Genomic DNA, 27,747 nt, shown 5'->3' with positions numbered 1-27,747 from the left:
TCTGTGTAGCATTTCCTCCATTGGGGCGGTTATTATTGAAGTTTTGAATTATGTTTCCACCTCCATTATTGTTACCATTGTTCGCATTTGGTCCATTTTGACCTTGCTTCTTGGGACAGTTGAACGATTTGTGACCTACTTCTCCACACTCGAAACATTTGATCCTTTCACCTTGATAAGTGAATCCTGGATGGCTCTTGGCACACTTCTTGCAAACAAAGTTCTTTTGTATCCTATTTCCTTGTTGGGCCTGTTGTCCAGAATTCTGATTGTTGCGGTTGTTGTAGCGTCCACCATTGTTGTTGTTATTTCCACTATTATTGTTGTTGGGCCTTTTGTCGTACCCTTGACTGTTGTTGACGCTGGCAGGTTCCTTTCTTTTATGTCTACTTAGCACCTCTCTTTCACGCTGCAGAATTCTCTCTAAGTTTGAGGCCTTAGCATACGCCTCTGCAAAAGTAGTTGAGGTACTACCTCCCATTCGAGTCTGAAGATCAGACTTTAGTCCGTCTTCAAACTTCTGAGCCTTAGTTCCCTCATTTGGAACTACAGTTGGGCAAAAGCGGGCATACTCATTAAATTTCTGAGCGTACTCTTGCACACTCATGTTATAGCTCTGATTGAATAACCTACTAAACTCATTGTATATCTGCCTACGAATGTGCTGGGGGAAGAATCGAGCTTTAATCGCTATCTTAAACGCTTCCCAGTTAAAGTTCTTTTGAGCTTTAACAATGGGTCCTACACTTTCCCACCAAGTATCAGCGTCTTCGTGTAAGTAAAAGGTCGTTAGGTTTACTTTCTTGGCCTCAGGCGTACTCGTGGCCGTGAAAATCTTTTCGAAGTCTCTTATCCAATTTTCGAGAAGTAATGGGTCTTCTCTACCAACAAAGGTTGGTGGTTTCAAAGAGTAAATCTTTTTCGCCATGGCAGCTTGCGGATCATCTCCATGATGGTTGTTGTTGAGCTGGTTTTGAAGAACTAAGCCAAAGGTTTGAGCTAGTTGCTCGAGAGTCCTAAGTCTTATTGCCACTTGTTCAGGAGTTTCGGTCATTTGGTCTTCTTGTCGCCTTACTCTAGATCGCGTATAAACGTATTGCATAAGCTACCTACGTTATTCACATTGGTGTTCCCACCATTCATATTGATCTTTAAACAAGGGCTAATTCACATAAATACATATTCAAAGCTCATTCGATTGATTCACTTTTCCACACAGCATATTCACGTCATATACCAAAATTTTGTCATTTCATTACTCATGCACATTTCATCGCATAAGAGTTATCTTAGTTTCCATAACTAAGAAATACTAGCATCACAAAGCAAATAAGCTAACACTAACGTTGATAAATCTACTACGAGTTTACTTAGATTCCTTAAGGCTAGCTAGGGTTAAATGTTTCACTCTTCATACTCGGACGAGTCTTCTTCCTCATCTTTGTTTTCATTTTCACCAGGGTTTTCTGTAACAACCCTGAATTTCCAATACTTCTAAAATCAACTTAATATAAATAAACTCGGAAATCCAAAGGTGCTACGCCGCGATAATTATTAATAATAATCGCAAGGCTAATGGTTCTAACTAAAACAATAACCAAAAGTTTTAACTAATTATTACAGACCAACTAAATAGAATGTAAAATTAATTATTACAAACCAGAACATAAATCTTATAAATAAATAACAGCGGAAGTCTTTTTAAAAGTCCTATTAAATCAAAAAGGATCCAACGCACTCTTTAACCCAACTGGAGCTAACTATCTTCAAGTCCCTGCACATTAAACACTGTAATATCAGCCAAAGGCTGAGCAAGATTTAATACTGAAATAAAACAAAACTATTCAATGTGCAGGTAAGATATATAGGAATATCTTACAAATTCATTTAAAAGGTGTACAGATTATATATATAAAATTAACTTTCTAATAACCATCTTTCTTTCTTTCTGAACTACTCTGTAAAACTTTCAAATATAATTTCGAAATCTGTGAGTAGGAAGTATATAAAAATCCAATGAGCTAGCTAGGCTCACTAGACAAGGTAAACACCAAAGTCCCTAGTATGCATACCCCTAACTTGATAACGAACCAAGAAGGAAGACTAATGGCAAGTGTATTGATCCACATACACCCAACTACTAAAATATATTATTGAGACACTGTTAACTCAACATACTTCCAAACTCGGAGAATACCGCTTACCGGCAACCCCACAATAAAACTCTATAAACCCTCGTAAGGGTGAGGAACTTCCTCCTTTCAAAATCTCAACTTGGTAACTTTGAGAAACTTCCTCATTTTAATATAAATCTCATGAATAATCTCATAAACTCTTTCAATATAAATATCGAAAACCATTTAAATCTCAACGTATAAATTTCATAAAACAATCTCATCGTAAAAATAAATTTCCAAACATTATAAAACAGTTTCTCAACTCATCTGTACAAGCACAGTAAGAAATCTTACCTTATCAGCAATCAAAGTTAGCAAATCTCAATCTCAAGTCAAAAAGGTTCCTCTACGAACCCGCAATCTACAATATAATAATATAGTATAAGTGACTCGACTATACTTCACACAATTCCTCTAACGATAGCACAACCTAGTTGATAAACTTTCATTAACTTAGAAACAACTCAACTTGTCTCAATCCAATAAGTCACAATTTGAAGTTCATAGATTAAAGTTCAAACGAAGTAACATGAACAAACTGATTAAAACTTGAATAATCAACTAATAAGGATGAGATTGACTCTCATACTAAAAGTCCATAACTAATAATTTCAGTACAAGTAGTAGTTCACAGTTTTTTTTTTTTTCCTGTTTGTAAAGTAGCTAACACTAAACTGTTGACTGACTTATATCGTGGATTCATCAAGTTATGTATCTTGAATTTAGTAAGCTGATTTTCGAGATAATATGAGCTGTACAACCACACCATTATAGTTTAAAGTTCAGATAAACAAAACATTCCACCCTACGGCAAATCAAACTAAATAAGGTCATTTGATTATTGTAACAAAAGAAAACATCTTTGATTTCTATCACAGAAGGAAGCAAACATTATAACCTTAAACATTGCTTTTACCGTGCAACTCCAACAAACTAACATGATTCATTTGCTTAAAACAAACGCTAGCCATAACTACCCATAAGTAACACAACAACCAGAATTTTAGAATATGCTTTAGAAACAATAATTTCATAAACCCAACTCAAAGATACATTAATTAAGTCGAATTAAACTTGAAACACAAACCAATTATACCAATTTCGCATAGTAGGAATTTCCCCCAATTCGATTTTGTTATGAACCCTAATTTATAAAACCCCAAATTCTGAAATTAAATCACCAAATACGAAAATAAAACTTAAGATTATAACTTACTTGATTAAGGGAAGTAATAAGAGTGAAATTACACTATAAGGGACCCAACAATCTCGACCTCTTGATCCGAAAACCGCAAGTCCAATAACCCAAAAATTTTCTTCTTCGAAACACCCACCAAAACCAAAAGATATTGAAGCCGACGAACAAGAGTTGAAGTTTGATGATGATTGATAGAGAAAAGTAGTAGCTTTGATGGAGTATTGAATTTTTTTTTTTTTTTAGAATTAGGATGCTGCACGAAGGTTAGAGGAGAAGATTGCAGAACTTCTTCTGCTTTGTGTTCTTTTCTTCTTTTTTTTTTTTTTACTTTCTCTCTCCTAATATAGTGATAAGTATTAGATAGTAACCTAGTAAATCTAGGAATCAGTTTTTTTTTTTCTTTTTTTAACCACTTCAAAGGTAAAGTCAAAGTTAGTAAAAAAAAATATTATAAAAAAAAGAAATCTGAAATTATTTTCAGCAAAAATAATTATTAATCGGGTATAAAATACGGGGTGTTACAATCTACCCCCCTTAAAATAAGTTTCGTCCCGAAACTTAAAGTATTACTCAAATGATCAAACTTATACTCTTATTTCTAAAGACAACTCACAAACTTTATCATAGGAATCATTGTAATATAACAAGTAGGGACTGAAACAAATCGAAGTTTATCAGAAAACTTTCATTCAATCACACATGCACTAAACCAATATGAATTCTACCCCCCTTAAAAAAGGAGTTACGTCCTCGTAACTAAAAATTTACCTGGGTGAAGAGATGGGGATACTTAAGACGCATCACATCCTCAGCTTCCCAAGTAGACTCCTCCGAGTTGTGGTTTGACCACAGCACCTTCACGATCTTAGTCTCACCTTTGCGAGTCTTACGAATTTTGTGATCTAGAATATGAACTGGAAACTCCTCATAAGTCATGTTATCATCTAACTGGAGAGTCTCTGGCTGTAGCACATGCGAAGGGTCACTAATGTATCGCCGCAACTGAGAAATATGGAACACGTTATGCGCACGATCAACGCCTGGCGGCAATGCCAATCTATAAGCCACCTCTCCTATTCTCTCCAGAATCTCATACGGACCAATGAACTTAGGGCTCAACTTACCCTTCTTCCCAAATCTCATAACTCCTTTCATAGGAGAGACCCTAAGCAACACCTTCTCTCCCACCTGAAACTCCTCATGGCGACGATGCTTATCACCATAGCTCTTCTGTCTATCTTGCGCCGCTTCATTTTCTGCTGGATGAGCTTGACCTGCTCAACAGTCTCCTGAATCATCTCTGGACCAATCACAACCGACTCACCAATATCACTCCAAACAAAGGAGTACGACAACGCCTACCATACAAAGCTTCAAATGGTGCCATCTGAATGGTAGAATGATAGCTGTTATTATATGAGAACTCAATCAAATCAAGCTTATCCTCCCAAGATCCCTGAAACTCTAAGGCACAAGCCCTCAACATATCTTCCAATGTTTGAATAGTGCGCTCCGTCTGACCATCTGTAGCAGGATGAAAAGCTGTACTCATCTTCAACTTAGTCCCCAAAGCTTCTTGAAGTTTTTGCCAAAAGTTAGACAAGAATCTGCGATCTCTGTCCGAAACAATATCACTCGGAACACCATGAAGTCTAATCACGTGCTCTCTGTAAGCAGTAGCCAATCGTTCATGCTTCCAAGTATCCTTCATGGGAACGAAATGAGCAGACTTGGTAAGACGATCCACAATAACCCAAATCATATTATTCCCTTTGGTGCCTCGGAAGTCCACAAACGAAATCCATTGAGATCGAGTCCCATTTCCATGTAGGAACCTCTAAAGGTTGAATCATCCCCTGAGGCCTCTTGTGCTCACTCTTGACCTTCTGACAAGTCAAGCATCTCGAGACATACTTAGCAACATCCGTCTTCATATGGGCCACCAAAAAGTCTGCTTAAGATCCTTGTACATCTTATCCCCTCCAGGATGAACTGAATATGTGCTGAATGAGCTTCTTCTAAGATCTTTTCCTTCAACTCAGGAACATTAGGAACACACCATCTCCCCTTGAATCTCACGCTCCATCCTCAGCCACTGTGAAATTGACAGGCTCATTAGCTTGCTTGTCCTTTAAAATTGATCATGTGCTTGAGCTTTCTTATCTCATCATACAAAGTGGACTGAATCATAAGAGAGTTAAGCTGAGCTCCAATTGCACTATCTCCACATCAAGATTTGAAACTCCTCCGAAGACGATTCCTCGAACGCAGGTCTGCAAACAGTGAGAAGATTTCCTACTAAGTGCATCTGCCAACATTAGCCTTACCCTCATGGTATTGAATCTCCATATCATAATCCTTGATCAGCTCTAACCATCTCCTCTGCCTCATGTTCAGCTCTCTCTGAGTGAAAATGTATTTCAGACTCTTGTGGTCTGAAAATATCTTGAATGATGTGCCAAGCAGATAATGACGCCATATCTTAAGTGCAAAAACAACAGCTGCTAATTCTAGATCATGCGTCGGATAATTCAACTCATGGTTCTTCAGTTGCCTAGAAGCGTAAGCAACAACCTTTTTATCCTGCATAAGCACACAACCAAGACCATTCTTCGAAGCATCTGTGAACACTTTCGTACTCAAGGTACCATCAGGTAAGGTCAACACAGGAGCTGTGGTGAGACGCTCCTTCAAAATCTGGAATGCCTTCTCACAATCATCATCCCAACGATACCTAGTATCCTTCCTCATCAATGCAGTCAACGGCCGAGCTATTTTCGAGAAGTCCTTCACAAACCTCCTATAATAACCTGCCAAGCCAAGGAAACTGCGAATCTCAGTCACACTCTTTGGAGTAGGCCATTCTGAAACAGCTTGGATCTTTGATGGATCAACTGAGACACCCTCCCTAGAAATGATATGACCAAGAAAAGCAACTTTCTCCAGCCAGAATTCGCACTTGGAGAACTTAGCATACAACTTATTCTCCCTCAAGACCTGCAAAACAGTGCGAAGATGCTCTTCATGCTCACTAGCATCCTTTGAGTAAATCAGTATATCATCTATGAACACCACCACAAACTTATCCAGGTACGGCCTGAAGACTCGATTCATCAAGTCCATGAACACTGCTGGAGCATTAGTCAACCCAAAGGGCATAACAGTAAACTCATAGTGCCCATAGCGAGTTCTGAAAGCTGTCTTAGGAATATCATTCTCTGCAATACGAAGTTGATGGTATCCAGATCTCAGATCAATCTTCGAGAAAACTCCAGCTCCCACCAACTGATCAAACAAATCATCTATTCTTGGCAAGGGGTACTTGTTTTTCACGTAACATTGTTGAGCTCTCTATAATCATACACAAACGAAGACTCCCATCTTTCTTCTTCACAAATAAAACAGGTGCACCCCATGGGGATACACTAGGCCGAATGTAGCCCTTATCAAGCAACTCTTCTAATTGAGCCTTAAGCTCTTTCATTTCAGCAGGAGCCATTCTATAAGGAGGCTTAGAAATAGGTCCAGTTCTAGGCATCAAGTCAACACTAAACTCAACATCACGTCTCGGAGGCATGCCAGGAATATCATCAGGAAAAACATCTACAAACTCATTAGCAATACGAACATCCTCAACACGTGGCTCTTCCTTACTAGTGTCGTGAACATGGCACAAGTACATAGGACAACCCTTCCTCAAATAGGATTTTAGAGTCAACAGAAATGATTTTCAAAGAAGACCCTTATAAAACTCATGGACTCCACTAGGACCAACTACAGACACCTTTTGTTTCTCACAATCTATCTTGGCTTTATGCCTACTAAGCCATCCATCCCTAGAATTACATCAAAATCATGCAAAGGAAAAGCTATCAAATCAGCTACTAGGGTGGTACTACCACACATAATAGGGACATCTGGATACAAATTATTACAAGTATGATCACACCAGAAGGAATAGAGATGTCTACATCACAAGTCCTAGAGTTCTCTAACCCTAACTTTTTCACAAGAAGTTCAGACACAAAGAATGAGAAGCACCAGAATCAAATAGCACATAAACGGACATCGAATGAATAGAAAAAGTACCAGTGACCACGTTGCCCTTGGTGTTTGCCTCAGTCTGGTTCATCACATGAACCTGCCCAGTGTTCCTCCTCACATCACCTCTATGCCCTGAGTAGCATTTGCAGTCCCTCCATTGCGATTAGGTGCAGCATTCCCTGGTGTAGAAAGAGCAGGATGATTGTTGTTACCATTCTGGGGTCTTTTATCTGCTTGTGCCCCATTCCTCGAACTCATCTCAAGCTTGAAGTTCCTCGATCTAGGATTACTAAAACATTCATAAGCACGATGCCCTTTCCTCCCACAGGGTGGTTCTCACTACAACGTTTGCAATAGAAAATCCGATCAGTCCTCTGAATCTGACCTTGGGGCTGGCTACGGGAAGAAGTGGAGTTCTGATTGTCCTTTGAATACTGTTGACTAGAACCTCCCTTGTTATAGCTACCACCAGAATCACGGTTCCCAAAGTTTCGATTTTTATTGAAACCCCCTCTGCCTTTGTTGTAACCAGTGGAACCAGATGTGTCAACCTTTTCTGTCGCCTGAGTAGACCCTGCTGGAGTGGATTTCAACTTCTTTGCAGCTACTCTCTTTTCCTCGATCCTCTCAGCATTACAAGCACGAGTGTACACCTCCTTCACTGTGGCATACTCACCAGCTCCCATCGTAGAATGAAGTTCAGGGTCTAACTTCTCCTCGAATTTCACAGCTCTCTCCTGCTCATCAGGAACTAACCCCTTAGCGAAACGAGCCAACTCCTGGAATTTCACATAGAACTCATGAACGGTCATATCTCCCTGCACGAGATCATTAAACTCCGTTCTCTTCTCTTCCTCATATGGGCTGGAAAGAACTCATCACGAATCGCCTTCTTGAACTCAGTCCAACCAAACTCTCTCTCTTCCATGAGCTCTTCTCCTTCCTCATCCACAGTCACCTTAGTAGTCAGATCAAACTTGTTGTGAGTCCACCAAATATCAGCAATCCTCAACCAGATAATAGGCAGCAACATCAACCCTCATCTCATTAAGGACTTGGAGAGTGGTAAATTTTTTTGTCAAATTCTCTAATCCAGTTCTCCATCTTGGTAGGGTCACCCTTACCATCAAAAGAAGAAGGTTTCTTCTGGTCAATTGCTTTAGAAATCACAGCAGTTTTTGAACTACCATTACCAACATTAGGAGTAACAAGAGTATTAAGAGTAGCAGCTTGAGCCTCAGCAAGTTTCTCCATAGCAGCAGTTAAGGCTCCAGTGGATTGAGCTATCCCACGCATCATACGATTCGAACTCGAGTTTCTGGCACGCGCGTGTCTACGCATCATCTTAAAAACACAATCGAAACAAAGATAAACCAAAAATGATTCACCCTTACTAAATAATTCTTAACAAAAGAAGGAAAAGAAAATTAATTAAATGAATCAAGCAAGAACATGAAAAGAGAAGTATATATCATCAGCTCATAATAGTATAATTCCTTGCCTTCCCATATCACTTCCTCACAACGGCTTTTCAATTTTAATAAGTTTATTTACCTATTCTTGTTTAAGGTCGTCTTAAGAGAATCTTAGTAACCTAAAGCTCTGATACCAACTGTAACAACCCTGAATTTCCAATACTTCTAAAATCAACTTAATATAAATAAACTCGGAAATCCAAAGGTGCTACGCCGCGATAATTATTAATAATAACCGCAAGGCTAATGGTTCTAACTAAAACAATAACCAAAGTTTTAACTAATTATTACAGACCAACTAAATAGAATGTAAAATTAATTATTACAAACCAGAACATAAATCTTATAAATAAATAACAGCGGAAGTCTTTTTAAAAGTCCTATTAAATCAAAAAGGATCCAACGCACTCTTTAACCCAACTGGAGCTAACTATCTTCAAGTCCCTGCACATTAAACACTGTAATATCAGCCAAAGGCTGAGCAAGATTTAATACTGAAATAAAACAAAACTATTCAATGTGCAGGTAAGATATATAGGAATATCTTACAAATTCATTTAAAAGGTGTACAGATTATATATATAAAATTAACTTTCTAATAACCATCTTTCTTTCTTTCTGAACTACTCTGTAAAACTTTCAAATATAATTTCGAAATCTGTGAGTAGGAAGTATATAAAAATCCAATGAGCTAGCTAGGCTCACTAGACAAGGTAAACACCAAAGTCCCTAGTATGCATACCCCTAACTTGATAACGAACCAAGAAGAAGACTAATGGCAAGTGTATTGATCCACATACACCCAACTACTAAAATATATTATTGAGACACTGTTAACTCAACATACTTCCAAACTCGGAGAATACCGCTTACCGGCAACCCCACAATAAAACTCTATAAACCCTCGTAAGGGTGAGGAACTTCCTCCTTTCAAAATCTCAACTTGGTAACTTTGAGAAACTTCCTCATTTTAATATAAATCTCATGAATAATCTCATAAACTCTTTCAATATAAATATCGAAAACCATTTAAATCTCAACGTATAAATTTCATAAAACAATCTCATCGTAAAAATAAATTTCCAAACATTATAAAACAGTTTCTCAACTCATCTGTACAAGCACAGTAAGAAATCTTACCTTATCAGCAATCAAAGTTAGCAAATCTCAATCTCAAGTCAAAAAGGTTCCTCTACGAACCCGCAATCTACAATATAATAATATAGTATAAGTGACTCGACTATACTTCACACAATTCCTCTAACGATAGCACAACCTAGTTGATAAACTTTCATTAACTTAGAAACAACTCAACTTGTCTCAATCCAATAAGTCACAATTTGAAGTTCATAGATTAAAGTTCAAACGAAGTAACATGAACAAACTGATTAAAACTTGAATAATCAACTAATAAGGATGAGATTGACTCTCATACTAAAAGTCCATAACTAATAATTTCAGTACAAGTAGTAGTTCACAGTTTTTTTTTTTTTCCTGTTTGTAAAGTAGCTAACACTAAACTGTTGACTGACTTATATCGTGGATTCATCAAGTTATGTATCTTGAATTTAGTAAGCTGATTTTCGAGATAATATGAGCTGTACAACCACACCATTATAGTTTAAAGTTCAGATAAACAAAACATTCCACCCTACGGCAAATCAAACTAAATAAGGTCATTTGATTATTGTAACAAAAGAAAACATCTTTGATTTCTATCACAGAAGGAAGCAAACATTATAACCTTAAACATTGCTTTTACCGTGCAACTCCAACAAACTAACATGATTCATTTGCTTAAAACAAACGCTAGCCATAACTACCCATAAGTACAACACACCAGAATTTTAGAATATGCTTTAGAAACAATAATTTCATAAACCCAACTCAAAGATACATTAATTAAGTCGAATTAAACTTGAAACACAAACCAATTATACCAATTTCGCATAGTAGGAATTTCCCCCAATTCGATTTTGTTATGAACCCTAATTTATAAAACCCCAAATTCTGAAATTAAATCACCAAATACGAAAATAAAACTTAAGATTATAACTTACTTGATTAAGGGAAGTAATAAGAGTGAAATTACACTATAAGGGACCCAACAATCTCGACCTCTTGATCCGAAAACCGCAAGTCCAATAACCCAAAAATTTTCTTCTTCGAAACACCCACCAAAACCAAAAGATATTGAAGCCGACGAACAAGAGTTGAAGTTTGATGATGATTGATAGAGAAAAGTAGTAGCTTTGATGGAGTATTGAATTTTTTTTTTTTTTTTAGAATTAGGATGCTGCACGAAGGTTAGAGGAGAAGATATGCAGAACTTCTTCTGCTTTGTGTTCTTTTCTTCTTCTTTTTTTTTTTTACTTTCTCTCTCCTAATATAGTGATAAGTATTAGATAGTAACCTAGTAAATCTAGGAATCAGTTTTTTTTTCTTTTTTTAACCACTTCAAAGGTAAAGTCAAAGTTAGTAAAAAAAATATTATAAAAAAAGAAATCTGAAATTATTTTCAGCAAAAATAATTATTAATCGGGTATAAAATACGGGGTGTTACAATCTACCCCCTTAAAATAAGTTTCGTCCCGAAACTTAAAGTATTACTCAAATGATCAAACTTATACTCTTATTTCTAAAGACAACTCACAAACTTTATCATAGGAATCATTGTAATATAACAAGTAGGGATGAAACAAATCGAAGTTTATCAGAAAACTTTCATTCAATCACACATGCACTAAACCAATATGAATTCTACCCCCTTAAAAAGGAGTTACGTCCTCGTAACTAAAAATTTACCTGGGTGAAGAGATGGGGATACTTAAGACGCATCATCCTCAGCTTCCCAAGTAGACTCCTCCGAGTTGTGGTTTGACCACAGCACCTTCACGATCTTTGTCTCACCTTTGCGAGTCTTACGAATTTTGTGATCTAGAATATGAACTGGAAACTCCTCATAAGTCATGTTATCATCTAACTGGAGAGTCTCTGGCTGTAGCACATGCGAAGGGTCACTAATGTATCGCCGCAACTGAGAAATATGGAACACGTTATGCGCACGATCAACGCCTGGCGGCAATGCCAATCTATAAGCCACCTCTCCTATTCTCTCCAGAATCTCATACGGACCAATGAACTTAGGGCTCAACTTGCCCTTCTTCCCAAATCTCATAACTCCTTTCATAGGAGAGACCCTAAGCAACACCTTCTCTCCCACCTGAAACTCCTCATGGCGACGATGCTTATCACCATAGCTCTTCTGTCTATCTTGCGCCGCCTTCATTTTCTGCTGGATGAGCTTGACCTGCTCAACAGTCTCCTGAATCATCTCTGGACCAATCACAACCGACTCACCAATATCACTCCAATACAAAGGAGTACGACAACGCCTACCATACAAAGCTTCAAATGGTGCCATCTGAATGGTAGAATGATAGCTGTTATTATGAGAACTCAATCAAATCAAGCTTATCCTCCCAAGATCCCTGAAACTCTAAGGCACAACCCTCAACATATCTTCCAATATTTGAATAGTGCGCACTGTCTGACCATCTGTAGCAGGATGAAAAGCTGTACTCATCTTCAACTTAGTCCCCAAAGCTTCCTGAAGCTTTTTCCAAATGTTAGACAAGAATCTGCGATCTCTGTCCGAAACAATATCACTCGGAACACCATGAAGTCTAATCACGTGCTCTCTGTAAGCAGTAGCCAATCGTTCATGCTTCCAAGTATCCTTCATGGGAACGAAATGAGCAGACTTGGTAAGACGATCCACAATAACCCAAATCATATTATTCCCCTTTGGTGTCCTCGGAAGTCCACAAACGAAATCCATTGAGATCGAGTCCCATTTCCATGTAGGAACCTCTAAAGGTGAATCATCCCTGAGGCCTCTTGTGCTCACTCTTGACCTTCTGACAAGTCAAGCATCTCGAGACATACTTAGCAACATCCGTCTTCATATGAGGCCACCAAAAAGTCTGCTTAAGATCCTTGTACATCTTATCCCCTCCAGGATGAACTGAATATGTGCTGAATGAGCTTCTTCTAAGATCTTTTCCTTCAACTCAGGAACATTAGGAACACACCATCTCCCCTTGAATCTCACGCTACCATCCTCAGCCACTGTGAAATTGACAGGCTCATTAGCTTGCTTGTCCTTTAAAAATTGATCATGTGCTTGAGCTTTCTTGATCTCATCATACAAAGTGGACTGAATCATAAGAGAGTTAAGCTGAGCTCCAATTGCACTATCTCCACATCAAGATCTGAAACTCCTCGAAGACGATTCCTCGAACGCATGGTCTGCAAACAGTGAGAGATTTCCTACTAAGTGCATCTGCACAACATTAGCCTTACCCTCATGGTACTAAATCTCCATATTATAATCCTTGATTAGCTCTAACCATCTCCTCTGCCTCATGTTCAGCTCTCTCTGAGTGATAATGTATTTCAGACTCTTGTGGTCTGAAAATATCTTGAATGATGTGCCAAGCAGATAATGACGCCATATCTTAAGTGCAAAAACAACAGCTGCTAATTCTAGATCATGCGTCGGATAATTCAACTCATGGTTCTTCAGTTGCCTAGAAGCGTAAGCAACAACCTTTTTATCCTGCATAAGCACACAACCAAGACCATTCTTCGAAGCATCTGTGAACACTTCGTACTCAAGGTTCCATCAGGTAAGGTCAACACAGGAGCTGTGGTGAGACGCTCCTTCAAAATCTGGAATGCCTTCTCACAATCATCATCCCAACGATACCTAGTATCCTTCCTCATCAATGCAGTCAACGGCCGAGCTATTTTCGAGAAGTCCTTCACAAACCTCCTATAATAACCTGCCAAGCCAAGGAAACTGCGAATCTCAGTCACACTCTTTGGAGTAGGCCATTCTGAAACAGCTTGGATCTTTGATGGATCAACTGAGACACCCTCCCTAGAAATGATATGACCAAGAAAAGCAACTTTCTCCAGCCAGAATTCGCACTTGGAGAACTTAGCATACAACTTATTCTCCCTCAAGACCTGCAAACAGTGCGAAGATGCTCTTCATGCTCACTAGCATCCTTTGATAAATCAGTATATCATCTATGAACACCACCACAAACTTATCCAGGTACGGCCTGAAGACTCGATTCATCAAGTCCATGAACACTGCTGGAGCATTAGTCAACCCAAAGGGCATAACAGTAAACTCATAGTGCCCATAGCGAGTTCTGAAAGCTGTCTTAGGAATATTATTCTCTGCAATACGAAGTTGATGGTATCCAGATCTCAGATCAATCTTCGAGAAAACTCCAGCTCCCACCAACTGATCAAACAAATCATCTATTCTTGGCAAGGGGTACTTGTTTTTCACCGTAACATTGTTGAGCTCTCTATAATCAATACACAAACGAAGACTCCCATCTTTCTTCTTCACAAATAAAACAGGTGCACCCCATGGGGATACACTAGGCCGAATGTAGCCCTTATCAAGCAACTCTTCTAATTGAGCCTTAAGCTTTTCATTTCAGCAGGAGCCATTCTATAAGGAGGCTTAGAAATAGGTCCAGTTCCAGGCATCAAGTCAACACTAAACTCAACATCACGTCTCGGAGGCATGCCAGGGATATCATCAGGAAAAACATCTACAAACTCATTAGCAATATGAACATCTCAACACGTGGCTCTTCCTTGCTAGTGTCGTGAACATGGCACAAGTACATAGGACAACCCTTCCTCAAATAGGATTTTAGAGTCAAAGCAGAAATGATTTTTAAAGAAGACCCTCTATAAAATCATGGACTCCACTAGGACCAACTACAGACACCTTTTGTTTCTCACAATCTATCTTGGCTTTATGCCTACTAAGCCAATCCATCCCTAGAATTACATCAAAATCATGCAAAGGAAAAGCTATCAAATCAGCTACTAGGGTGGTACTACCACACATAATAGGGACATCTGGATACAAATTATTACAAGTTATGATCACACCAGAAGGAATAGAGATGTCTACATCACAAGTCCTAGAGTTCTCTAACCCTAACTTTTTCACAAGAAGTTCAGACACAAACAATGAGAAGCACCAGAATCAAATAGCACATAAACGGACATCGAATGAATAGAAAAAGTACCAGTGACCACGTTGCCCTTGGTGTTTGCCTCAGTCTGGTTCATCACATGAACCTACCTAGTGTTCCTCCTCACATCACCTCTATGCCCCTGAGTAGCATTTGCAGTCCCTCCATTGCGATTAGGTGCAGCATTCCCTGGTGTAGAAAGAGCAGGATGATTGTTGTTACCATTCTGGGGTCTTTTATCTGCTTGTGCCCCATTCCTCGAACTCATCTCAAGCTTGAAGTTCCTCGATCTAGGATTACTAAAACATTCATAAGCACGATGCCCTTTCCTCCCACAGGGTGGTTCTCACTACAACGTTTGCAATAGAAAATCCGATCAGTCCTCTGAATCTGACCTTGGGGCTGGCTACGGGAAGAAGTGGAGTTCTGATTGTCCTTTGAATACTGTTGACTAGAACCTCCCTTGTTATAGCTACCACCAGAATCACGGTTCCCAAAGTTTCGATTTTTATTGAAACCCCCTCTGCCTTTGTTGTAACCAGTGGAACCAGATGTGTCAACCTTTTCTGTCGCCTGAGTAGACCCTGCTGGAGTGGATTTCAACTTCTTTGCAGCTACTCTCTTTTCCTCGATCCTCTCAGCATTACAAGCACGAGTGTACACCTCCTTCACTGTGGCATACTCACCAGCTCCCATCGTAGAATGAAGTTCAGGGTCTAACTTCTCCTCGAATTTCACAGCTCTCTCCTGCTCATCAGGAACTAACCCCTTAGCGAAACGAGCCAACTCCTGGAATTTCACATAGAACTCATGAACGGTCATATCTCCCTGCACGAGATCATTAAACTCCGTTCTCTTCCTCTTCCTCATATGGGCTGGAAAGAACTCATCACGAATCGCCTTCTTGAACTCAGTCCAACCAAACTCTCTCTCTTCCATGAGCTCTTCTCCTTCCTCATCCACAGTCACCTTAGTAGTCAGATCAAACTTGTTGTGAGTCCACCAAATATCAGCATCCTCAACCAGATAATAGGCAGCAGCATCAACCCTCATCTCATTAGGGACTTGGAGAGTGGTAAAAATTTTGTCAAATTCTCTAATCCAGTTCTCCATCTTGGTAGGGTCACCCTTACCATCAAAAGAAGAAGGTTTCTTCTGGTCAATTGCTTTAGAAATCACAGCAGTTTTTGAACTACCATTACCAACATTAGGAGTAACAAGAGTATTAAGAGTAGCAGCTTGAGCCTCAGCAAGTTTCTCCATAGCAGCAGTTAAGGCTCCAGTGGATTGAGCTATCCCACGCATCATACGATTCGAACTCGAGTTTCTGGCACGCGCGTGTCTACGCATCATCTTAGAAACACAATCGAAACAAAGATAAACCAAAAATGATTCACCCTTACTAAATAATTCTTAACAAAAGAAGGAAAAGAAAATTAATTAAATGAATCAAGCAAGAACATGAAAAGAGAAGTATATATCATCAGCTCATAATAGTATAATTCCTTGCCTTCCCATATCACTTCCTCACAACGGCTTTTCAATTTTAATAAGTTTATTTACCTATTCTTGTTTAAGGTCGTCTTAAGGACATCTTAGTAACCTAAAGCTCTGATACCAACTGTAACAACCCTGAATTTCCAATACTTCTAAAATCAACTTAATATAAATAAACTCGGAAATCCAAAGGTGCTACGCCGCGATAATTATTAATAATAATCGCAAGGCTAATGGTTCTAACTAAAACAATAACCAAGAGTTTTAACTAATTATTACAGACCAACTAAATAGAATGTAAAATTAATTATTACAAACCAGAACATAAATCTTATAAATAAATAACAGCGGAAGTCTTTTTAAAAGTCCTATTAAATCAAAAAGGAATCCAACGCACTCTTTAACCCAACTGGAGCTAACTATCTTCAGTCCCTGCACATTAAACACTGTAATATCAGCCAAAGGCTGAGCAAGATTTAATACTGAAATAAAACAAAACTATTCAATGTGCAGGTAAGATATATAGGAATATCTTACAAATTCATTTAAAAGGTGTACAGATTATATATATAAAATTAACTTTCTAATAACCATCTTTCTTTCTTTCTGAACTACTCTGTAAAACTTTCAAATATAATTTCGAAATCTGTGAGTAGGAAGTATATAAAAATCCAATGAGCTAGCTAGGCTCACTAGACAAGGTAAACACCAAAGTCCCTAGTATGCATACCCCTAACTTGATAACGAACCAAGAAGGAAGACTAATGGCAAGTGTATTGATCCACATACACCCAACTACTAAAATATATTATTGAGACACTGTTAACTCAACATACTTCCAAACTCGGAGAATACCGCTTACCGGCAACCCCACAATAAAACTCTATAAACCCTCGTAAGGGTGAGGAACTTCCTCCTTTCAAAATCTCAACTTGGTAACTTTGAGAAACTTCCTCATTTTAATATAAATCTCATGAATAATCTCATAAACTCTTTCAATATAAATATCGAAAACCATTTAAATCTCAACGTATAAATTTCATAAAACAATCTCATCGTAAAAATAAATTTCCAAACATTATAAAACAGTTTCTCAACTCATCTGTACAAGCACAGTAAGAAATCTTACCTTATCAGCAATCAAAGTTAGCAAATCTCAATCTCAAGTCAAAAAGGTTCCTCTACGAACCCGCAATCTACAATATAATAATATAGTATAAGTGACTCGACTATACTTCACACAATTCCTCTAACGATAGCACAACCTAGTTGATAAACTTTCATTAACTTAGAAACAACTCAACTTGTCTCAATCCAATAAGTCACAATTTGAAGTTCATAGATTAAAGTTCAAACGAAGTAACATGAACAAACTGATTAAAACTTGAATAATCAACTAATAAGGATGAGATTGACTCTCATACTAAAAGTCCATAACTAATAATTTCAGTACAAGTAGTAGTTCACAGTTTTTTTTTTTTTCCTGTTTGTAAAGTAGCTAACACTAAACTGTTGACTGACTTATATCGTGGATTCATCAAGTTATGTATCTTGAATTTAGTAAGCTGATTTTCGAGATAATATGAGCTGTACAACCACACCATTATAGTTTAAAGTTCAGATAAACAAAACATTCCACCCTACGGCAAATCAAACTAAATAAGGTCATTTGATTATTGTAACAAAAGAAAACATCTTTGATTTCTATCACAGAAGGAAGCAAACATTATAACCTTAAACATTGCTTTTACCGTGCAACTCCAACAAACTAACATGATTCATTTGCTTAAAACAAACGCTAGCCATAACTACCCATAAGTACAACACAACCAGAATTTTAGAATATGCTTTAGAAACAATAATTTCATAAACCCAACTCAAAGATACATTAATTAAGTCGAATTAAACTTGAAACACAAACCAATTATACCAATTTCGCATAGTAGGAATTTCCCCCAATTCGATTTTGTTATGAACCCTAATTTATAAAACCCCAAATTCTGAAATTAAATCACCAAATACGAAAATAAAACTTAAGATTATAACTTACTTGATTAAGGGAAGTAATAAGAGTGAAATTACACTATAAGGGACCCAACAATCTCGACCTCTTGATCCGAAAACCGCAAGTCCAATAACCCAAAAATTTTCTTCTTCGATTCACCCACCAAAACCAAAAGATATTGAAGCCGACGAACAAGAGTTGAAGTTTGATGATGATTGATAGAGAAAAGTAGTAGCTTTGATGGAGTATTGAATATTTTTTTTTTTTTTAGAATTAGGATGCTGCACGAAGGTTAGAGGAGAAGATATGCAGAACTTCTTCTGCTTTGTGTTATTTTCTTCTTCTTTTTTTTTTTTTACTTTCTCTCTCCTAATATAGTGATAAGTATTAGATAGTAACCTAGTAAATCTAGGAATCAGGTTTTTTTTTCTTTTTTTAACCACTTCAAAGGTAAAGTCAAAGTTAGTAAAAAAAATATTATAAAAAAAAGAAATCTGAAATTATTTTCAGCAAAAATAATTATTAATCGGGTATAAAATACGGGGTGTTACATTTTCAACGGGTGGGGTAGGACTTCTTTTTATTTCTTCATTGTCACTGTAGTCGGGTTCATTGTCATCAGAGGTTGCGTAGTCATTAAGCCACTTGGATCTAGCATCGAGCATTCTTTTCTCCATGTAACTCAACGTGAGATACCACTTCCCTTTCCATGTGTATCACTCATAGTTTGGCCTTCCATTTTTCAAAATATCCGAGTATTCATTCTTGAGTCTGACATAAGGGCCATCGTTGGGAAGAGTGTGAATTAAAACATCGGCTTATGTAGGTGGCGTAAGGTAATCCGAATACCCGTGTCCTTCATTGAGGTGATAACACTTCATGGTTAATCATAACCTATAGATGTAAGCTGAAATCGACTCTCCTACCCTCATCCTTAGAAGGTAAGGTCCTTGACAGGGGGTTCTGGTGCATTTCCTAGCGGCCAAACGTGTCCTGGCCATCTAATAAAACATAAACAATTAATAAGTACCTTTAACGAGTACTTTCATACATGCACACATAACCCATTCGTATCTATACTAAACCCTTAAGTCATATTTTAATCCTAATTTCATTTCTCCTAAATATTTTATTAACTTGACTTCCTAAACAAATTTTAAGTTTAACCCTATTTGATTCACTTTCCTTAATTGCTACATTTTAACAATTTTAAACTTTCCCTAGTTAATCTAACTTCGCTCTAATACCATTCTGTAACACCCCAGCCGACCCGAACCCTTCTTTATTCGATAAAACTCGGGTTTTGGGGGAGGAAAATAAATCTACGAGGGTTCGACTCGACGGGTGGCGCTACCGCCGCACTTATTATCTCCTTGGAAATAAATGCAAGGCTAAGTTAAAAACAAACTAAACTCAAATTCATTATTCCTTACAACCAAGTGAATCATTCATTAAACATTACTAATTAATTAAGTGTTCCAGAGTTCCAACGGAAGCTAATAATATGCTAAGTGGATGACAACTCTAAATGATCTCCCTTTTGTTCTCCCAATCGATCACCCACTTGCACAAATACATTGAAAAGAGACAAGAGAGACAAGCTCCCAAAAATTTGAAAATCTGAGTAATTCCAACTCCATCCCGTAAAATACTTAGTTGAAAATACTTTGTAAAATAGTAGATTAGTAGTTTTGGAAGTCATACCACATATACACATATACATACACTAAATAATCATATCATTAATTCAATTAATCTAGTTATTCAAGGAGAGGAAAGAGAACGCCAGTAAGTCGGGGTCAATCCCCTATAACCACTTACTTCAACATTGTAGGCTAGGGCGAACCCCTATAACCACCTACTTGTAGGCCGGGGTGAACCCTTGTAACCACCTACGGATATCATAATGGCCATAATAACAGAGTCCCTAGTGTGCACACCTCTTCTACTTGGATCACAACAAGATATAAGAAAGACAATAACAGAATAATCAGCATAGTAACCAGAGAACCTGTAGGGGCCGCTGAACCACTCATACAGGGCAACCTGTTCATCATTTCCCTCCGATATTTCATTTTACGTGATTGATCTCTTTTAATCAAGTCATCACATAAATCACGTACACATTTACATCATCTTGTTCAATTTACGTCATCTTGTTCAATCCATTGTGAACATATTCAATCCATCATAATCTCAATCCATTAATAGAGATTTCAATAACTCATTTCATATTCACAACCATCACTTGAGTTCATTTACCACTTCAGATTTATAATCATTTCATTATCACAAGTTCTTATACTAATTGCAACTTTCATAAAATCTCAATATTAATAACAATAATAATATTCATGATAATCACAATGATATATAGTAATAATAATAACAATAATAATCATAATAATAATAATAATAATAATAATAATAAGAATAATCATAACATTATTAAGTGACATTAGCTGATTTTAATAATGTTATAATAAACATCTTTGTCATATCGTACATTGTCCATAGGCATGATTCATAATCGAAATCCATAATCGTTGTCCATTTTTTCATTCGTAATCATAATCCGCATTAAGTCAATAATCCATTATTATAGACCAGACTTATAAATCTTTATAAGCACATAATAATCACGTAATCAATTCGTTTTACATTAACGGGATTTATGTTTAGATGAACATCGGAGATTACCTCATGACGCGTGCACAAAAGTTAAGTTCACGAACGGATTAGCACTCTTGATATTCCTCGTCTATGAAATCGTAGTCTACAATAGATGTTAACGAGATCTAAGTTAGTTCCTAAAAAACCTCTTTTTATTTACGTATATAAGATAAACGATTTCAATAATTCAAATAACTTAAAGAAATTCTTAATGATTTTAAGAGAGTTATAAATCAAAGTAAATCATTTATGAAATCATTTCTAGTAAAATTACTAACTTTATTATACTCTTTATTTCATTTTAGAAAATTAAGAAACATTTATCAAGTTTATCAACGACTAAGTTAACTAAGAATACAACTAAGGAGGCTAGTCTAGGAAATTATGGGTTTTAGTTTTAAAATAAAAGTAAATAAAATAATACTACTTTAAAACATAAATAAACTAAAAAGAAAATAAGAAATGAGTTTTAATTAAAAGATTGAGTTTCTCCAAAACTGAGAAACAAGAGAGATAGAGAACGAAATAAGGGAGGAAGGAATGAATCAAACGCAAGTTTAAAGTAATTATATGATAAAAGTACTCTTCTCCTCTGAGATAGGGTTTTGCCCCCAGTACCTCTGGCTAGCCTCACCGTTTCGACGGTCTCGCCGGCCACCATGGCTGACGATCTAGCCGCAAAATCTTCAAAATTAAACATAGAAGAAGACGAGAATACTGTTATTGATCTTGGTAGTGATGATAATCGAATCCTGGACGCAAAAACTTCTCTTATGCTCGTAGGAAAAATTGTTTCGGAAAGGACCGTGAATCTTGAGGCCTTAAGACGTACCATGAACCAGATCTGGGCTCTAAATAGGAGTATGATAGTCCGTTCGATTGGTGTCAATCTGTTTGTCTTTCAATTCTTTCATTGGAAAGACAAGGAGAAAATCCTTGCTGGTCGCCCGTGGTGTTTCGATGAAAAGTTGTTGTTACTGGAGGAAGTACGAGGCAATGAACAACCATCACAAGTTGTAATCGTTTCTTCTCCTTTCTGGGTATGGATCTATAATTTGCCTTTTAACTATCGCTCTAAGACAGAAGTTTCTGCCATAGCGGGTTCCCTGGGACTCGTGCTTAATATTGATCTTGATGATCTTGGTCTGGAGAAGTTTTGCCGGGTGAAAGTGTTGTTAAATGTCTACAAACCATTGCGGAGGAAACAGAAGATTAGGAGGAAGGATGGCAAGGTATCTTCGATTGAATATAAGTATGAAAGGCTACCCAACTTTTGTTTTCGATGTGGTGTCATGGGCCATAGTGATAAGGATTGTCATGATGCCACATATGATGAGGATGATCAGGAGCTAGGGTGGGGGACTTGGTTGAAGGCGTCCCCTCTCAAGGGGAGGCTACGAAATAAGGAAGAAGTGGTGGCAATCACCACTAGAAGAAAAGCCCTTTTTGTGATTAAAGAGGCTAGAGGTGATGATGGTCTACAATAAGAAAATTCCAAAATTTCTCCCTTTTTGGGTGCTGGGACCGAGGCAGGGAATGTCCCCCTTAAGTCCACACACACAAATGATGAGTTGCATGGGAGTGGAGCTGAGAGAATATAACCGGATGATGTCATAGGGGACAAACCAAACAAGGTGGGTGGAGATGCCATGGGGGACTTGTCTCCTATTTCCACGCCATTTATTACTGCTTTGCAAGTGAGTGGTGGGAATCCCACCCACATTAATGTTCCTGATAATGACTCTGTTCTGCACGTGGAGTACATGGCCCACCATGTGGACACTGTTCCTTTATTTAATGTGGGGTTGGCCCCAGCCCCATTAAAGAAAAAAAAAAAGGTAGGAAAAAAGGTATGCATGCCCACTTTTCATCTCCTATATCTTCTGGGTTTAGCCCGATGGAAGGCATTGTTTCTAGTGCTGCTATTTTACATCATCTGCCTGCTGAATTTAGTGGGGGTGGGTGGAGTCGAGTTATCTGGGAAGAGAAAGGCTATACTGGATGAGGGGTCGGACAGTGTAGATGGGAGTAGGGTGGAGACAAAAAAACACAAGGTGACTTTACAGGATCATGAGATGGTTCAAGTAGCAGAGGTTGGTCTTAACCAACCCCGCGAAGAGCAATGAAAATATTAAGTTGGAACTGTCAGGGACTGGGCAACCCTTGGACATTTAATGCTCTTCACTCGGTGTGTTGGAGAGATAGGCATGATATTGTCTTCCTTATGGAGACAATGATTGATGACAAGGTGCTTGAGAAGATTCGCAATAGGCGTAGCTTTACTAATGGTGTTTGTCTGAGTAGTGTTGGAAACTCTGGTGGTATGGGGATGTGGTGGCGCAATGTGGATTTCCAAGTAAAATCTTTCTCTCTTCGTCATATTCATGGGGAGGTCTTTGATGATAACAATGTTTCTATCTGGAATGCTATCGGAATATATGGGTGGCCTGAAGCGGGTAACAAATATTTGACTTGGCAGCTGGTCCGCCAACTTAAACAACAATGTGACTCACCTTTTCTTTTTTTCGGGGACTTCAATGAAATAACTAGCCATGAGGAGAAACTGGATGGTGCAATTCGGAGTGAACAGATGATGGATGGATTTCAGAAGCTATTGATGATTGTGGGGTTCGTGACTTAGGCTTTAAGGGGTGTTGGTATACATGGCAGCGGGGGAATTCGCCCTCTACTCTTGTTCAGGAACGCTTGGACCGAATGCTTGTTGTTGAGGAATGGTGCAACTTATTTCCATCATGGGAAGTGCTTCACTTACCAAGGTATCGATCCGACCATGCACCTCTCTTGTTGAAAACCGGGATAAATGACTTGTTTAGAAGGGGTAACAAGCTCTTTAAGTTTGAAGCACTATGGCTCTCAAAGGAGGAATGTGGTAATGTTGTGGAGGAGGCATGGAGGGAAGGGGGTGGAGATGGTATTTGGCGGCGGTTGGAGAATGTATCTGGGAAACTGACAGCTTGGGCCCTTAAAACTTTCGGCCAGTTGAAGAAGCGCAAGAAAGACGCTCTTAGTAAGCTTAATAGCCTCCAACAAAGATCTATGTATGCTAATACTATGGCGCAATGCGAGGCGGTGTCGAGTGAGTTGGATGAGATCCACAAACTTGAAGAGTCCTACTGGCATGCACGAGCGAGAACGAATGATTTGAGGGACGGTGATAAAAATACGGCTAATTTCCACCATAAAGCGAGCCAACGAAAGAAACGAAATTTTATAGGGGGCCTCTTTGATGCATCGGGAGAGTGGAAGGAGGACAGGGAGGATATTGGGACAATTGTCGAAGAATATTTCGCAGGATTGTTTGCCACTTCTGATCCGGATAGATTTGATGAGGCTCTTGCTGGGCTGCGCAGGTGTGTATCGAGGGAGATGAATGAGGCGCTGTGCATGTGTCCGACGTGTGAGGAGGTACGTAATGCTCTTTTCTCCATGCATTCGAACAAAGCACCAGGTATTGATGGGTTTCATGCTCTTTTTTATCAGAAATTTTGGCATGTTTTGGGTAAGAATGTTATTGATTTTGTGCAAGATTGGTGGAGAGGCCGTGTTGACCTTGGTGTGCTTAATCAGACTTGTGTAGTACTTATCCCTAAATGTGCTTCCCCGAAATCTATGACAAACTTTCGGCCTATTAGCCTCTGTAACGTGCTCTACAAAATCCTCTCAAAAACTGTGGCAAATAAAATAAAAGTGATTTTACCATCCATTATCTCCTCTAACCAGAGTGCTTTTGTTCCACAACGTTTGATCACAGATAAAGCGTTAGTGGCTTTTGAGATTTTTCATGCTATGAAGAGTACCTTTTCTAATAGAGAGGGTTTATGTGCGTTAAAACTTGATATGAGCAAAGCATGTGACAGAGTCGAATGGTGTTTTCTGGAGCGGGTGATGCGAAAAATGGGGTTCTGTGACGAGTGGATTGGGAAGATTATGGCATGTGTTTCATCTGTGTCTTTCACTTTCAAAATAAATGGGGGTGTGCAGGGCTCTCTCTCTCCATCTAGGGGACTACGTCAGGGGGATCCGGTCTCTCCCTATTTATTTTTATTGTGTGCTGATGCTTTTTCTACTCTTATCTCTAAGGCTGTTGAAGAGAACACTATTCATGGTGCTAAGATCTGTAGGGGGCCCCGATGGTTTCACATCTTTTCTTTGCAGATGATAGTATCTTGTTCTCGAAAGCTTATGTGCAAGAATGCTCTATGGTGGCTGATATTATCAGTAAATATGAGAAAGCATCTGGTCAGAAAGTTAATCTAAGCAAAACAGAAGTTGTCTTTAGTAAGAGTGTGGATCGGGGTCGACGCAATGAAATTACACAGATCCTTGGGGTGAAGGAAGTGGAGAGACATGACAAGTATTTGGGGTTGCCTACTGTTATCGGTAGATCGAAAAAAGCTACATTTGCCTGCATAAAGGAGAGAATATGGAAGATTATTTAAGGGTGGAAGGAGAAATTATTGTCCCGTGCCGGGAAGGAAATTTTGATAAAAGTTGTGGTTCAAGCTATCCCTACTTACATGATTAGTGTATTTTGCTTCCCTACTGGACTTGTCGATGAAATTAATTCTTTGCTTGCCCGTTTTTGGTGGGGTGCTAAGGGTGGTGAACGGAAACTTCACTGGCACGGTTGATCATCTCTTTGTCTACTTAAGTCAATGGGGGGGGGGGGGGGGGCTCGGCTTCCGTGACTTACATTGTTTCAATCAGGCCCTCCTAGCTAAACAAGCATACCACGGTGAGTCTTCTTTGCTTCACTCTTTGTTGAAGACTCGTTACTATAAGAATTCGGAGGTTTTGGAGACCCTGCGTGGCCATAATCCTAGTTTCACTTGGAGAAGTATATGGGGACCAAAATCTTTGTTGCTTGAAGGGCTTAAATGGTGTGTAGGGGACGACACGAGTTTTCGAGTTTGGGAAAGCGCACGAATGTGGGGTGAAGGCAACCATTTTGTTCCCACTATAAGACCCGAGAGTGATCCGGATCTTCGTATAAGTGATCTCATTGACTTTCATGGTGGGGGGTAGAATGTCAACTTGGTTAAACAAGTTTTCGTCGAAGAAGAATGGGGGCGTGTTCTCAATATTCCACTGTCGAGATTTTGGCCGCGGGACTCACAATTTTAGTGGCCAGCCCGCGATGGGATTTTCACGATGCGCTCTTGTTATTGGCTGGCCCGCATGGGCACGTTCGTACCTGGGATCTTCAGTTTGGCGCAAGGGGGACTGATTTGTGGAGAGGGGTGTGGAGGGTGGAGGGTCCACCGAAATTAAACCACTTTCTTTGGAGGGCGTGCAAAGGAAGTTTGGCGGTAAAAGAACGGCTAGCCTTGCGTCATGTTGCTTTGTCTAGCCAATGCCCGGTTTGTAACGATGCTAAAGAATCCATCATCCATGCCTTCTTTGAATGTACCTTTGCACAACAGCTATGGAGCGCGAGTGAATGGGGTTCCCTGCTGCCCGATGCTCCATCAACATCATTTGCGGATCGATTTGAATGGTTTAAGTCGCGTGGGGATGGTGAGGAGATGCGACTTTTTTGTGCTTTGACATGGGTTGCGTGGTACTGTCGAAATAAGTTTGTGTTTGAGCATGAAGAACTGGATGCTGTGTGAGTTGGATGTAGCTTTGTGAAGCTTGTGTCCGATTACAGGGAGTATGCAGAGAAGGTGTTTAAACCTCCGTCCTCTTCGAATTTGATGGTTTTGGGATGGAGTCCTCCAGTGGAGAGATGGGTTAAAATAAATTTTGATGCTCATATAAGTGCAATGGGTGAAGTGGGTCTTGGAGTGGTATGTAGAGATCACCATGGTCATATTCTTGCTCTTGGTGTTAAGTGCGTGGAGGCTAGCTGGGAGGCAAGCGTAGTTAAGGCAATGGGAGCCCGTTACGGCATAGAGTTGGCTGCTAGATTGGGCTACGGGCGGGTAGTCCTCGAAGGGGACTCTTTGTTGGTTGTTAATGCTGTTAAGAATAGACGTTTAGGTGCCACTCCTATTTTTCGCATTTTTTCTGATATCACTTTTTTAGCTGATCGTGTGGAGTCTTTTTCTATTACTCATGTTAAACGGGCGGGCAATGCTATAGCCCATTTGTTAGCTCGTTGGGTGTGTCCTTCTGGGGACGAGATTATATGGTTTGACTCTTTTCCCCCAAGTCTGATTACTTTGGGGGCGTGGACTTGATTTAATATATTGGTGTTCGTGTTTCCCCTCAAAAAAATAAGGGAGGAAGGACAGAGGAGGCCGAAGCAGGGGAGGTGAATGAGGAAGGTGGTGTTGGTTCGGTTCGCCGGCCGGAGAGCAGGTGCCGCGAAAAAGGCTTGGCGCGGGTCGCAAGGCTGGCAGCAGGGCGCTGTAGAGGTGCCGCAAAGTAGGATGGGTTTGAGGGTTAGGTGGTGGTTCGCGGTGGTTGGACGCGACAGAGGCCGCAAAGAAAAGTCGCGGGTTAAAGGCGACAGCAGAGCTTGGTGGTTTCCGGCAGTTCAAAGAATTAGGGGAGGTTGTTTATGGATTGAAATTTTAATTTTTAACTTTCAAAACAAAATTCAGAAATTAAGGAAGAAAGAAATGAATGGAAGTAAACC

General features: G+C 39.0%; 2 protein-coding genes and 2 long non-coding RNA genes across 4 annotated transcripts; 1 reads left to right on the top strand and 3 right to left on the bottom strand.

The window, feature by feature from the left end:
* Positions 1-1,523: 1,523 nt before the first annotated feature.
* Positions 1,524-4,161, bottom strand: LOC125497507 (uncharacterized). Its single transcript, XR_008969251.1, has 3 exons — positions 3,394-4,161; positions 2,472-2,538; positions 1,524-1,774 (listed from the first exon to the last, which is right to left on the bottom strand). It is a non-coding gene; the product is annotated as an uncharacterized LOC125497507 (long non-coding RNA).
* Positions 4,162-9,054: 4,893 nt separating this feature from the next.
* On the bottom strand, positions 9,055-11,585 carry LOC125497508 (uncharacterized). The gene is made up of 3 exons (XR_008969436.1): positions 10,955-11,585; positions 10,035-10,101; positions 9,055-9,338 (listed from the first exon to the last, which is right to left on the bottom strand). It is a non-coding gene; the product is annotated as an uncharacterized LOC125497508 (long non-coding RNA).
* A 3,647-nt stretch (positions 11,586-15,232) lies between these two features.
* On the bottom strand, positions 15,233-16,321 carry LOC125497783 (uncharacterized). The gene has a single exon (XM_048645468.1). It carries the CDS (start codon positions 16,319-16,321, stop codon positions 15,233-15,235), a length of 1,089 nt encoding a protein of 362 aa, XP_048501425.1.
* Positions 16,322-21,802: 5,481 nt separating this feature from the next.
* On the top strand, positions 21,803-22,630 carry LOC104893789 (uncharacterized). The gene has a single exon (XM_010679926.1). The coding sequence runs from the start codon at positions 21,803-21,805 to the stop codon at positions 22,628-22,630; it is 828 nt and encodes a 275-aa protein (XP_010678228.1).
* The last annotated feature ends 5,117 nt before the right edge of the window (positions 22,631-27,747 follow it).

The sequence above is a fragment of the Beta vulgaris genome, chromosome 5, assembly GCF_026745355.1.
Source record: "Beta vulgaris subsp. vulgaris cultivar EL10 chromosome 5, EL10.2, whole genome shotgun sequence".
Taxonomy (NCBI): Eukaryota; Viridiplantae; Streptophyta; class Magnoliopsida; order Caryophyllales; family Amaranthaceae; genus Beta; species Beta vulgaris.
This window is presented reverse-complemented; position numbering and strand designations above follow the sequence as displayed.

Excerpts from the sequence above, each read along its gene's own strand:
- LOC125497783 (XM_048645468.1), bottom strand. The coding sequence starts at position 16,321 with ATGATGCGTAGACACGCGCGTGCCAGAAACTCGAGTTCGAATCGTATG.
- LOC104893789 (XM_010679926.1), top strand. The coding sequence starts at position 21,803 with ATGGCTGACGATCTAGCCGCAAAATCTTCAAAATTAAACATAGAAGAA.